We start from the raw sequence: 15,447 nt of genomic DNA on the forward strand, positions 1-15,447 counted from the left end.
ATTTAAAAGCACTTAAGCATTTAGTTCATATTTTATTACTTCACCCGCTCCAACTTCGCTGTTCATCTTCTGGTTAAAATAACTCGAACCATTATGTTTTCTTATTTTCCGCAGATGTGACCGCCAGTAATTCACACCTGCGAGGTCCCCTGTTTTCCCAGGAGCCCCCACCCCTGCTGGAATATTCGAGTGCCAGTGGCACTACCCTGACGTGTGTTGCCCAGGGCATACCCACCCCGGATATCAAGTGGGTAGATATCCATGGCAAAGTGGTCACGTATATTCCTCGCCTAAGGTAAGGATTGAAGCCAGTGTGTGGAAAAGTATAAACATCAAGTGGGTAGATATCCATGGCAAAGTGGTCACGTATATTCCTCGCCTAAGGTAAGGATTGAAGCCAGTGTGTGGAAAAGTATAAATAGTGCTTTATTTAGACCCAGGTTCCCAAAGTGTGGTTCGCGGACCACTGGTCTAAATTTTAGACTGTCAGCTCAGAAGCTCAGAACAAGTTGTTCCATTGTACTAACAGTTTGTGGTGTTGTCTGTGGATCTACTCATAGAATGGCCAAAAGGAGGTCAAAATACGTAAATGACAATGTAAGACAGGCCATAACCTAGTATGTCTTCTAGGCCTGCATAAGAGCCCTTTTTTCTTGATGAAGTCTACCATTCCGCTGATAGGGTATTCCCCATCAGCCAAGGTAAAAGTCTGCTTCAAATTCTTTTTTTAGCGGATGTGCCGAAACTCCCAAGTCCCAAGACATTACTAATCTTATATGTAGGAATAAACTGAAGATTTGTTCTGCTTCTTTATACTTTTAAACAGAAGATATGTTCATCTTCTATGTGGATACTGAAACCTATATATGTATATGACTTACTTGACTTACCTATCCTGTTAGTTAAATTGCCATATTGTCCATTTACCATGCTAGATATCACGAAAAGAGAAGAGTAATTTTGTTTCTTCCAAACAGATCGTAGATTTTTTTTTTCCTTTTTTTGAGAAGGGAAGAAAAGAAGTTAGAGGAAAGAACCCATTTTCTGGCATACTCAAAAAACAGTCTATGGTTGATGCGTTGAATATAGGACCGCACACCACAGAAACAATTCTAAAAAGATTCTAAATTTAAGTTAGGTACATGCTAGATATCACGAAAAGAGAAGAGTAATTTTGTTTCTTCCAAACAGATCGTAGATTTTTTTTTTTCCTTTTTTGAGAAGGGAAGAAAAGAAGTTAGAGGAAAGAACCCATTTTCTGGCATAATCAAAAAACAGTCTATGGTTGATGCGTTGAATATAGGACCGCACACCACAGAAACAATTCTAAAAAGATTCTAAATTTAAGTTAGGTAATCTATCTTCATAATAACTTTCTTCGAGAGTTTCATTTCCTCTAGTGAATTCTTTATTGGAAAATCTTTTACTTATGTAAGTCTTTACTGCAGGCCTCAAATTCTAATCCCGTTGCAAAACTTTTAAAGTACATATTACATGATCTGTACCTAACTATGTCGCGGCCTATTATAAAATCTTATATTATAAGAACGAGATCCATATCCAATATAAACACAGCCTTAGGTCGTGTCGTGTGTAACGAGAAATTATTTGACAAATATCAAAAGGGTTTACCAGTTCTTCGAAAACCATTCTGGATGAAAATGGTGAGACGTTTAACGTCCCATATTTCAACCCTGGACCATATCTGGACAGGTTAAAGTAAAAATGTCTGTAGAAAGGATCTCACCATAAAAATCCAATATAAACACAGCCTTAGGTCGTGTCGTGTGTAACGAGAAATTATTTGACAAATATCAAAAGGGTTTACCAGTTCTTCTTAATGAAAACCATTCTGGATGAAAATGGCGAGACGTTTAACGTCCCATATTTCAACCCTGGACCATATCTGGACAGGTTAAAGTAAAAATGTCTGTAGAAAGGATCTCACCATAAAATAAAGCCTTTTTTCTCTCTCTTCTCGCCCGATTCATTTTCCGGCGTTTTCTACTTCTCTACATTTTGCACGATCATTTTTCTTTCCTTTTTAATTAATTGATTTCCTATCTGTTCGAAACTTTCCTTCTCCTTTTCCTTTCTCATTTATTCTCGACTTCCTTTCTTAACGCTCGTTGTAAATTGTAAGAAATAAAATGTTTCGAATTGAACCTTCCATTGAACTCGAATTATTTTTTTAATTTTCTTTCATTTGGTAAATCTCAGGTCATGGGTGGATGTTCTCTCTTAAGATTTTCCAACTTCAAGTTGGAAATCCGTACTTAACTGAGCTACTCGTATATCTACAGAGCTATAAAATATGTGTTTTATTGTATTTATGAATTTTGATTAGTACATGAACATATCTATGTATTTATCAGGGCACTAGTTAAACAACGCCCTTTGAGACCCATTCACCAAACAGAAAGTTAAACATATTAGGTTTATGACATGACAAATACGAAAATATTGGTTGTCATATCAACCATTGAAAAAACTCGTCAACAAAATTTCATTTCGTGTCAAAAGAACCATGAGAACGCTTTTTTCGTGTAATGTGTTTACAATATTTATTTACTGACGATGACGTATTGATGTGTGCATTTCTTATCAGATCTTGCCTGTATTGGTTGTCATATCAACCATTGAAAAAACTCGTCAACAAAATTTCATTTCGTGTCAAAAGAACCATGAGAACGCTTTTTTCGTGCTTGCGAAATTGATGTAACTTCAAAGGAACAGGGAATAACTATGGGGGAAGAAATACAGAGTAGGAAATGGGATGCTTCGGAAAGTGGGAATACAGGAACTCCTTTACCATAGGCAATAGAGGTATGGTATATTTCGTATTTCTCTTACCACCGAAAATAGGTATCTAAAAAGTATAACGTCACAAAACATCTTTCATAAAAAAGGTCGAAAGATATTTTGTTCGCCTATAAATGGAACTCAATAAATGTTCATTTCTGTGTACCCAAGCCAAAGCTGTGAGCTCCCCAGATGATGGAGGAACGTTGATTTCAAAGATAAATGCTAGAGAAAGGGAGGGTAGAAACACCAATAAATTCTCATTATGAAACATGTTGTTTTCATACATGTGCCGGGGTGTTGCAAGGAGAGGGGGTTGTTGAGAGGAATCAGGGGGGGGGGGATAGAGGTATATTTCGTATTTTTCTTACCACCGAAAATAGGTACCTATCTAAAAAGTGTAACGTCACAAAACGTCTTTTATGAAAAAGGTCGAAAGATATTTTGTTCGCCTATAAATGGAACTCAATAAATGTTCATTTCTGTGTATTATATTTCGTATTTTTCTTACCACCGAAAATAGGTATCTAAAAAGTATAACGTCACAAAACGTCTTTTATGAAAAAGGTCGAAAGATATTTTGTTCGCCTATAAATGGAACTCAATAAATGTTCATTTCTGTGTATCTCTCTCCCTCCCTATCTATCTGTCTTTCTGTCTGTCTATCTATCTATATATCTAGTAATGTGTTTACAATATTTATTTACTGACGATGACGTATTGATGTGTGCATTTCTTATCAGATCTTGCCTGTCTTATTTACTGATAAAGTCGGCACTGACTTTCATTCGATATTATCAACATCAGCAATCTCTTTCAACATAAAAATGAAGAACCTCTTCCTCCCCTCCTCTCCCTTTTCTCCTTCCTTTCCCTCTCTTTGGCTTTTCAATCCCTCCTCACTCATCTATCAGCCTTTTCTTCTATAAATACTTGATAAATACGTAGGTATATCCTCCTTGAAAAATATTTCAAAACACTCTTACTCAGCAGCTTTTATTTTTTTTCCTGGATGTACATTGAAAACACTCATCACCAGAGCGTCAATATTATTATCAATATTCTGCTGGAGCACCATCAACATCAGATCTTTCAGCCCCAAAGCTGATTAAATTTATACCGAGTCCCTGAATTCGGTGCAACAGGCGTCTCCACTAATGTTTACTTTCCTTATCCTTACGATGAGATATTTATGTGACTATAGTGAATGTAATCGGTAAGTAATGTAAATATCTACTCATAGAATGGCCAAAAGGAAGCAAATAAATGGCAATGCAAGTCAGGCTCTAGGAATGTGTCGAGGTTTAAAATTTACAACTGCGGTCACTGTATATGCATCCATCAGATGCAGACACGTTTTAGAAACTTAGAAAACAGAAATTATGGCTTGGATATACTCGTAATTAGAAGAATAATGAATGACTAATAAGTAAAGTCTAGACTCTAGACATAAATACATACTGAGGTATACTTAATCTAATTAATTATAGAGATAAATTAAGATTATAATATTTAGCTATAACTTATTTAAATTAGATCCCTGTTCCCACATAAAAGGAAACCTTACTAGCTATTCTCATCACCCCTCTTTGTAATTATAAAGATAAATTAAGACTATAATATTTAGCTATAACTTATTTAAATTAGATCCCTGTTCCCACATAAAAGGAAACCTTACTAGCTATTCTCATCACCCCTCTTTGACATAAGGAAAGTAGACCATGTTTTGTTTAACATGTCATTGACTCATTCCTTGTTCCTCTTAAGACATAAAACCTTACAGAGGTATAATGTTTATCGGTATAGGATAGTGAGACAGTCGTCTGGTAAGAGAGAGGGTGTGGTTTCGAATCCCGATGGGGCACATTCATTTGCTCTTTTTGGGTCTTAGTAATGTTTATTCAATCGCAGACATATTTGTTCTAGATCAGAGGTTCTCAACCGGTGGTACGCGTACCACTGGTGGTACGCGGATACATTTTAGGTGGTACGCAGTCATATATAATAACGGTATATTTCGTATTTCTCTTACCACCGAAAATAGGTATCTAAAAAGTATAACGTCACAAAACATCTTTCATAAAAAAGGTCGAAAGATATTTTGTTCGCCTATAAATGGAACTCAATAAATGTTCATTTCTGTGTACCCAAGCCAAAGCTGTGAGCTCCCCCCTCATTTTTCCTGCTCTAGGACTTTGAAACATCACCCAAGTAAGCGCAACTGATCTATTGCAAACTTGACCTCCAATATAAATGTCGAAGATACCTACAATATTGGGCCACTTATTATTCCTGAAACGTATGGTGTTGTTGCCAAAGTGTTACATTGTTACAAAGTATAATTCTTTTGTTACGATTCCCTTAATTCACTTAATACAACTTTATAACTTGAAACTCCAAATCCAATAACTTTTAACTACACAACACCATATCAGGAATGGACCCCTGTTTTCCATAGGAAATAATTCTCAGAGATACATATAAATAATTAATAGATATCCAAGTACAAAGACAGAAATCGGCATCATCCAATTAATTTTCACTCCCTAATAAATCAGAAGCACATCCTTGAACATAACAAAAGGTGAGGACATGGGTCAACAAAACGAATATGCCATTCCATTTGTGTGAAAAGACAATGAATGACCTCTGTTTTCTCAAGATAACTACGGGGGACAATTATTCACCCAAAGTTCCGAACATAACTCACCGCCCAGGTATTTACAATAGGAGATAACTTGGAGGGCAATTATTTACACATTCACATGGAAGTATGGAATACACAGAGTGTAACACAAAATGTGGAACTTTATTTATGAGCGGGCCACAGTGTAGCGCCCTGCGTTGACCCATAAAATAGTCCCGTGACAATTATTTACACATTCACATGGAATACACATTACACAGAGTGTAACACAAAATGTGGAACTTTATTTATGAGCGGGCCACAGTGTAGCGCCCTGCGTTGACCCATAAAATAGTCCCGTGTCCCTACTGCATGGGGTGTACATTTAACATGATTTTGTATGAATAATAATTAGGTTAAGTTAAGGTACGAGAGTAATGTTTTTGTTGCTAGAGTGAAATTTGAAATTTATTATAATTTAGTTATGTATGTAGGTACCTATGTTTATAATGCATGTTCGTATTCACATTATGTGTGATGATTTACCCTCTTCAGTACTTTGATTTTTTTAGGAATACTAATATGCCCTTATGTGAGCTTTATTTTTGGTAGCTATATATTTCCCTACCCACTTACCCCCTTTCAATAGTACAAGGCAAACTGTTAAGTTTCTTCCTATCTAACTATAACACATCAGTACGTGCATGTGTCTTGGATATTCACGACACGAATGATAGAACATAAATATAAATGGTATCCTAGCATGATAGGGTCAAATAAAATAGGCTTATGAAACTTGAATTTTCATCATAATAGATACCTAAAAGATATTATCATTTATTGGTATGTTCTAATACTGAGCGCAAAATGAATAAAATGATAGTCTTTGAATCAAATCTAACTCGAAGTTTGAGCGTGAGTGGACGGCATTAGACCACCATATGCTATTTGAGATTCCTGTTTAAAATATAGGGACTCAACCTTCAATAAAATTAATCCAATCGTGGGTTTTACGTGCAATGGAAAATTCGTTGAATGGCGCCCCTAAATTCTGAAGAATTCATCAATAAATAAAATGTAAAATGGGATGCTATGAAATAAATATTCCATTTGAAGCCTGATACTTCAAAATGAATAAAATTGAGCGTGAGTGGACGGCATTAGACCACCATATGCTATTTAAGATTCCTGTTTAAAATATAGGGACTCAACCTTCAATAAAATTAATCCAATCGTGGGTTTTTCGTGCAATGGAAAATTCGTTGAATCGCGCCCCTAAATTCTGAAGAATTCATCAATAAATAAAATGTAAAATGGGATGCTATGAAATAAATATTCCATTTGAAGCCTGATACTTGATACGCGGCAATAGGAGCAGATGAAAAACGTATACCTAGATACCTGGGAAATGAAATTAAAACTGTAAACACAGGAAATTTTCAACACTGAGAGGTACATGTCTGTAGGTACGTACGGAACAATAATGAAATATATGAGTCCAATTGAAATTAATCAAAGTGCTGCCTGCTGCCCACCAGGGCCGAGCATAGACAAAACCAAGTCAAAAGGAGGCAATAAAGGGAAAGGGAGAGAAAAGGGAAGAATGGTTTATAAATAAAGGACGAGAGATGAAAAAGGGAAAAAGAAATAGGAGTGAGATCAAAAGATGACGTTGACAGGGAGGATTCAGAGGGAAATTAAAAAAACAAGCTGGGTCCGTCCCTCCGGGAATTATTTAGCCCGTAGTTTATTCGATCAGTACCTATGTACCTACCCAATTTGTTTAATATTCAGAAAAAGAAATAGGAGTGAGATCAAAAGATGACGTTGACAGGGAGGATTCAGAGGGAAATTAAAAAAAAAAAAAAATTCAACTTGGGTTGATGATTAAAATCACCCTAACCGTTCCTGTTCCCTTTCCTATGACTTTATCTCTATCTCACCTCTCCCTCCACCCCTCTCACTTGCTCTTGATTAATCCTTTATCAAATGCCTCATATAGCCTGGGTACTCGGCAATCAGTTTTGTTCCTACTCGAGTATTGTTCAATATTATACGCTACTGATTTAATTATGCTTTTCATACGTTTTGATGTCGCGTACCTACCTTTTCTAATTTCATCTTCATCCCTGGTTCTATTCAGTCGATTTTCACATTTCTCAATAAAATTATTCCTTTCAGGTTTCTCTCCCTTACCCTTTTCTCTTCCATTTTGATTATTTCTTATCTGGGGTTAGAGAGTTCATGCTTTTCATACGTTTTGATGTCGCGTACCTATACCTTTTCTAATTTCATCTTCATCCCTGGTTCTATTCAGTCGATTTCCACTTTTCTCAATAAAATTATTCCTTTCAGGTTTCTCTCCCTTACCCTTTTCTCTTCCATTTTGATTATTTCTTATCTGGGGTTAGAGGAGTTTCGAAGTGTACGAGTGCATATTAGGTACTTGCCAACCTAAAGTTTCTTTACAAAATAGTGGAGATGCCAAACTCACCAAACTAAATACCAAGTACATAATTATATATATCAGATCCGTGCATCTTCTTTTTTTCTCTCTCTCTTTCTTTCCCTCTCGCTTTTGTCCTCTCTCTTTATTTCTCTCCCTCTCCCACTCTTTTCAAGTTTATCTACTCTGACTTTTTAGCCCGTCCTTCCTTTATTAAATTACAATAGTAATAATAAAAGGTATAAGGGACGGGCTTTTTGGGGGATTTTTTTCACATTTTCTCACACAAATGAGCTCTGATCTTGAAATTTGTCGGGACGACCTATTAACTCAAAGCGAGAGAGTTTTAGATAACACTTCAGTCGTTAATCTGAGACCGGTTTTAGCATCATCCATGTTAAGCAACGCCGAGCAAGGCCAATAAATGGATGGGTGACTTAAACATTATATTGGTAGTTATTAGGAAACATTAAAAGTTTTCACATTTTCTCACACAAATGAGCTCTGATCTTGAAATTTGTCGGGACGACCTATGAACTCAAAGCGAGAGAGTTTTAGATAACACTTCAGTCGTTAATTTGAGACCGGTTTTAGCGTCATCCATGTTAAGCAACGCCGAGCAAGGCCAATAAATGGATGGGTGACTTAAACATTATATTGGTAGTTATTAGGAAACATTAAAAGGAATAAAGGGAGAACGGGCTCTAGTCTTGATTTTATATCATTACATGAAAATAAAATCAAAAATCAAATCAACAATAATAATAAACTTAATATTAAACAAATTAGGTAGGTACTGATTTTCTTTAACCACGATCGAATAAACTACGGGCTAAAAAATTCCCGGAGGGACGGACCCAGCTTGTTTTTACCCTCTCTACCTTTCCCTTTCTCCTTATCTCTCACCTTTTTGTAGCCTAGAGGTAGCGAGCGAGTAATCACAAGCACCAACTAAACAGGTAGTAAAAATGTAAACGCACAGCTCATTTTCATTTCGAAAATGAATTATAAAATACCTAGAAACTTACTTTACATACTCGTATATTTACTTTCAAATTACTTTCACACAACAAGTCGTGCATTTTTTCCCCTGACGGATGTAAAATAAAATATTTTGAATGGAGAAATTTTCTTCTTCGAGAGAGAGAGCGGAAAGCAAAAAGGAAGGAGATTTATAGTAGATCTGTAGATGAATAAAGGATAAGACGTATTAGGTACAGTTGGAAAATGAAGAAGAAGAAGAGAGTAGGCATAGTGTCGGTACCATTAGAAAATGTAGGAGGGGGGGAAAGAAGTATTGTGGATATCTACTATTGGGGAAAAGAGAGTAGACACTTCTTGGACATTATAAGAGGGAGTAGATCTGTAGATGAGTAAAGGATAAGACGTAGGTACAGTTGGAAAATGAAGAAGAAGAGAGTAGGTATAGTGTCGGTACCATTAGAAAATGTAGGAGGGGGGGGGGAAGAAGTATTGTAGATATCTACTATTGGGGAAAAGAGAGTAGACACTTGGACATTATAAGAGGAAAAGAAGAGAGAATGTAGAATTTGTAGTTACTACTTATGAGAAGAAGGGAAATAAAAGAAGGAGAAAAGAGTAGTATTAGAAGTGAAGGAAGGAAAAGGAAGAATATTATTAGAAAATCTGGGAGGAGAAGGAGTAAATGAAAGCCAGAAGTTGGGGAAAATTAAAGAAAACGAAGAGGATGGGGCATCCCTGTCAGAGATTTTCATTGTGGCAAGACGCAGACATTTTCTCATTTAGTCAAGACAAGAAATATCATAACACTCTTTCGTCTTTACATTAGCACTTTGAGCGCGTTCCACATTTGTTAATTAAAAACAGCTTTGAGTTATTAGGGAGAAAAGATTGAAGAAGAAGAAGAAGAAGAAGAAGAAGAAGAAGAAGAAAAAAAAAACGCCGAAGGTTTTTTATAAGAGCTTTAATAGAGGGAACTGTAACAATGATGGTCCCATCGTCCCGAAATCGAAGAGAGGATTTGTTAATTGAAAACAGCTTTGAGTTATTAGGGAGAAAAGATTGAAGAAGAAGAAGAAGAAGAAGAAAAAAAAAAAAACGCCGAAGGTTTTTTATAAGAGCTTTAATAGAGGGAACTGTAACAATGATGGTCCCATCGTCCCGAAATCGAAGAGAGTAGTGGGGCAAGATAATAGCTGTTTCAAGAATGAACATTATCTCTGCAGAAAATAGGTGACTAACATGAAGCAATACATCCCATGCACCCTGTATTCTACATATGGTTGAGACAAGAAATTTTCCAAATGAAGATATCAAAACATTAAATAAAAGACTGCTACATACCTTCAGCATTCATGATGTTACTAAAAATGTCAGAAATTTAAATGTTCAAAACATACTCTACCATTCATCATAATATTATAACACGCATTATCAGTGTCGAATTCATCAGGACTTGCGACCTTTCGTGATCGTTTTGCTAACTTTAAAAGTTTTCGATTGAAGGGGGTTTGTTTCTAGCTTTCTCAGGCATAGAAGATCATAACTATACGGCCCAATACCAATGATATTTTGCGCAGGTATCACAGAAACAAACAAGCTGGTGTTTCCATCATGAGGACGCCACTGATTGAAATTCAACCACAATTCCCAAAGTTTTAATTACGGTTTTAATTTAAGCACAAAAATTTTATTTTTTAACCAAAACTAATGCTCGGCATAAATTATATGCTGAACTCTGTAAATCCAAGTTTTTTAAGCTTTTTCTTCATTTAAAAATAATTCCATTCACACAATTTAATTTTCATAATAGTTTTTAAGCACTCGACTATTCCAACATTTTTTAACCAAGTTGGAAAACTTACTCGAGAAATGAACATGAAGCTGTGAATCATTTTATACAAATATTTTATAAAACAAGTAAACCACATTAAAATTTTATTATGTTATTAAAGAAGACTTGATGAAGTATTTTTGTGCAAATAAACGAACACGTGACCTACAAACTTTTCTTGGCGTGGATAATACGAACTTTTGCTGAGATAGTATTATTTAAATACATGGAATTCTGAAGAGGCATGTGTTTGGAAAATGAATAAAGAAAGCTACAAGATTGGCAGATTAGCTTATGCTATACCATATACCATTCAAGTTACACATATTGTGTACCTAGTCACCAACTAGATACCAAATGAGGCCAAACTCTAAACTAAACTTGGGTCATATTAGTGGAGATGGAGATGCTACTGATACTCTCCTATACAGATGACAGCTCAACTCGGAAAAAGTAATTCCAAATAATCTACGAAGTTTTTTTTCCAAGATCTAGAAAGTTTTGTACATTGGAAAATAATGTCAGTTTCCTTAATTCTTGGAAAGAGTAAGAAATAATTAGTAGAATTAGGTATAAAAGAAAACCGAACTATGTAGGTACCTATTATGTATAGTTGATGATTATAATTAAACTTTTGGAGAGAACTTGTACATCTGAGTTTTTTTTTTTTTTTTTTCTAAATGTCTGTGTCGTGTCGTTAATGACTGCTGGGGAGCTTAAATAAAGTTCATGTCAGGGTTTCGGTTAGATGGAGTTCAGAGAGTACCTAATACATCTGTTGTGAAACTTTAGAGGCGGCTTTTATACATGTGATTACAGAGGATTTTATGGAATAAAACAGTTTGGCTCTTGTCTCTTTAAACCACGTTCCCCAACAAGTACGTATGAGATATGCAGCTGTATCTGCTGTATATTTGACACTTTTACCTCTAACTTTGGTGCCAACTGAGACAGAAAGATACAACAGGAAGTAGTCAAAAGACGGAGGTGAATTTCCTGTCATTCTCGCGCCTCCTCTGAAATAAAACTGCCACATTTTTGTTCTAAATAAGTCAACTAAAAATGAGAAGAAAAATTAATTATAATTTCCAACGAGGATGACTCCCCCCCCCCCCAAAAAAAAACAAAAACAACTTTCCTTGAACCATTAAAAAAGAACAGAGTGAGTGTTTAAAATAAATTTCTCTGAAGAAAAAAGCTTGAAATTAACAATAAAATGTTAGATTTCAATGCAGAAGACTTTTTTTTACTATTGCTTTTAACACAGACAAATGTGGGATGGATTAGTCGTAAAAGCTTTTGCGTGTCGACGTTAAATATTTTATATCTCCTACATATATTTCTAATGGTATGGTAGGTACTCAGAGATAGTTTTAGACCCATACTCATCCAGGGCTTTCCTGTTTTTCCACTTCTTTTTCCTCTCCTCACATTTCCTCCTCTCCTTTTCTCATTTCCTTGCCTATCAAATGACAAGAATAATACACAGTTTATACGTATGTATTATGTAGGAGTAGGGTTTATAAGACCAACTGACCCGTGACACATTTGATGGGTATAGGCTTCTGATGACAAATACGTTTAACTTGGTTTATACGTATGTATTATGTAGGAGTAGGGTTTATAAGACCAACTGACCCGTGACACATTTGATGGGTACCTATAGGCTTCTGATGACAAATAAATACGTTTAACTTGACACGCACGAGTATCAGAAAAATGAAAGGTACATCTAGAGAATCCTAGAGCCCTTCTATCAATATTATGGTAGGTATTGCTAGGCTATACTGGCTTTACTATCAGGTAGGTAGTAGAAATACGTTTAACTTGACACGCACGAGTATCAGAAAAATGAAAGGTACCTACATCTAGAGAATCCTAGAGCCCTTCTATCAATATTATGGTAGGTATTGCTAGGCTATACTGGCTTTACTATCAGGTAGGTAGTAGACGTTTAACTTGACACGCACAAGTATCAGGAAAATGAAAGGAATCCTAGAGCCCTTCTATCAATATTATGGTAGGTATTGCTAGGCTATACTGGCTTTACTATCAGGTAGGTAGTAGATTTAATATCTCACCTAGGATAGTGAGACAGTCGTCTGGTAAGAGAGAGGGTGTGGTTTCGAATCCCGATGGGGCACATTCATTTGCTCTTTTTGGGTCTTAGGTATTATTATACCCTTGAATCTGTAGAGAATCCTCGTCTTTGACATCCTCATCTTGTTCTTCTTTGACACAATTACCATCGAATAGCATTACATCGTCTGATTTTCCTTCTGTCAATCCCCCTATTTGAATTCCACCATTCTTTACAAGTTTATTCGTTGTGAGGTGCTTTCTGAAATATTTTGCTATGACTTCATAAAATACGCGGTCCTTACTCTTGTTGTATTTTATTGTTTGGTCGTTGTTTTCATGAATGGCGGTGTACTGGAAAGGCCTACAGTAACGGCCATGAATTAGCTCCTTAATATAATTTATTTTAATGATTTTCATTTTCGTTTTCTTACTAGCAATCTTCGAGTCTTTCCGGTCCATTAGTTTTCGCCTGTGGAGAAATGAGAGAAACAATTATGTAGGTATAGTAAAAATATTGTCTAGTATTCATAAAAAGGAAGTACTAAGTACATGAAAATTGGTTTAATATTTTCATGTACCTACGACCATTACATTCTTTTAGCCCTGTTTATTATTCATGATCTATGGCTGAAATAACAGAGGAAACTAATAACATACCAGCTTTACTTGTTACGTGTAGGGATCTAGTAATAGTCATGAAAACACTCGAGTCTCTAATAGGTAAGATCACTATAATGTAAATATCTACTCATAGAATGGCCAAAAGGAAGCAAATAAATGGCATTGCAAGTCAGGCTCTAGGAATGTGTCGAGGTTTAAAATTTACAACTGCGGTCACTGTATATGCATCCATCAGATGCAGACACGTTTTACATTGCACAGTAGTGTTTTATCACACTGCACTACATCGTTTTATGGTGCACATTTATTATAGATTGCCCGACTTAAACTCGAGATTTGAGGTTAAGCTCAGAGCTTCGTAAACTTTAGCGCTCAGAAACCGTCAGCATATCGCCGTTAAAATATCCAAGAAACTAAACGCTAGAACTTCATAATAATGTTTAGGTACCCCAAGGTTTTTTTTTTAGCGCTGAAAAATAATAGCTAAGTAGGTTGCAACATCCAACATCATGTCGTAAACTTGAGCTCAATACTTACTATTACTACATTACGCTTTTACGAGCAGGAGAGCAGCCACCAGCAGAACTACACTTGCTAGACTGATCTAATTTTTTATACCTAATTTATGAAACGAGGCAAAGGGTAAGGAAAGGAAAGAGAGTTTTCATTTAGTAATTGAGACATTAAAGGTTTTTATGATTATTATAGGAGAACAGAAAGAAAATTAAACCAGTGCCGAAGTTACCTCGGTCTTAAGAGGGGGATTTTTCATTATGATTTTTCTGGAGTACGAGGTACTTAGGCATCACCAAAACGGACTGTCATCCTAAAATGAAAATTTCATTTTATAACTGCTTTTATTGAGAAATGTCTAATACCTTTTCGTTTGAACTTCTGAAATAGGTACAAGCCCATCATTTTAACGAATAAGCTATTGGATTTCACAACGTACTTCATCTATTTATTTTGTCCTCAGATTTGTCTTTTCCATTATTTCTTCTGGTACTCTTTTGTTTTATTTTCCATCTCAATCACCCTGTATATGATGCAGACAACTTTTTACACGGTTCAAAACATCAGATCTTTGAACTTCTGAAATAGGTACAAGCCCATCATTTTAACGAATAAGCTATTAGATTTCACAACGTACTTCATCTATTTATTTTGTCCTCAGATTTGTCTTTTCCATTAGTTCTTCTGGTACTCTTTTGTTTTATTTTCCATCTCAATCACCCTGTATATGATGCAGACAACTTTTTACACGGTTCAAAACATCAGATATGTTAAACAGGTGGATATTATTTATTGTTTATCCTGAAAGGAAACACACAACCGTATCAAAACAGCATGATGTAAAAAGAACTCGACTTTTCTTGTGGAAAAAAGCTGATATTCAAGAAGAAAAGATGATATTCCCCATGTACGTGACCTCCTCAAAAACATGTTTTGAAACATGTTTTCCCATTTCACCCCAAGTTTTCATTCACACCAAAGAACACAAAACTTGTAGTTTTTTTCTCCCTCTCCCAAACTTGTAGGTATGTATGTTCCCGTAACCTAAACGTGTAACTTTGCACTACTTTTTTTTCTCTCTCCTAAAAATAAAATACTTTATCTTCTTCGGTCCAATGGGTCCATATGGATCTAGTCAACTCTGGTCTTTTGATGCAGGGACAAGGACCTACTCGTATCTCATATATGCACACATTCCAATGGGTCCATATGGATCTAGTCAACTCTGGTCTTTTGATGCAGGGACAAGGACCTACTCGTATCTCATATATATGCACACATGATTGAGTGCCAGGCAAGTACCTATGTACATAGATAACTACTGTAAGGAATGAGTGTCCAGCTGTTCAGTAGTGTGACAATATCACTTTGTCATTTGCTCCAGAGGAATATCTTTCATTGTTAGCAGCAAATATCATCAAAATAATGTGTATTGTGTTTTTACAAAGGAACTTGATACAATGCTGCAAGCTGTTTATTGGATATGGATACCCTTTTCTCTCTTCCTCGATTTTTTCTCACCTATATTCTCTCTTTGAAAAT

At 35.7% G+C, this 15,447-nt stretch overlaps 1 protein-coding gene and 1 long non-coding RNA gene across 2 annotated transcripts in view; one reads left to right on the forward strand and one right to left on the reverse strand.

Annotated features, from left to right (window-relative positions):
- LOC103508587 overlaps nucleotides 1-15,447 on the forward strand; it is a 149,210-nt gene that overhangs the window by 74,425 nt on the left and 59,338 nt on the right. Inside the window, exon 3 of the long non-coding RNA XR_003391315.1 lies at nucleotides 115-295. This is a non-coding gene — a long non-coding RNA (Down syndrome cell adhesion molecule). The remainder of the gene's footprint in view (nucleotides 1-114; nucleotides 296-15,447) is intronic.
- LOC103508586 lies at nucleotides 12,646-13,504 on the reverse strand. Its single transcript, XM_008473144.2, has 2 exons — nucleotides 13,429-13,504; nucleotides 12,646-13,240 (listed from the first exon to the last, which is right to left on the reverse strand). The coding sequence occupies exon 2, from the start codon at nucleotides 13,228-13,230 to the stop codon at nucleotides 12,856-12,858; it is 375 nt and encodes a 124-aa protein (XP_008471366.1). The 5' UTR covers nucleotides 13,231-13,240; nucleotides 13,429-13,504; the 3' UTR covers nucleotides 12,646-12,855.

Source organism: Diaphorina citri, unplaced genomic scaffold (genome assembly GCF_000475195.1).
Source record: "Diaphorina citri unplaced genomic scaffold, Diaci psyllid genome assembly version 1.1 scaffold413, whole genome shotgun sequence".
Classification (NCBI taxonomy): domain Eukaryota; kingdom Metazoa; phylum Arthropoda; class Insecta; order Hemiptera; family Psyllidae; genus Diaphorina; species Diaphorina citri.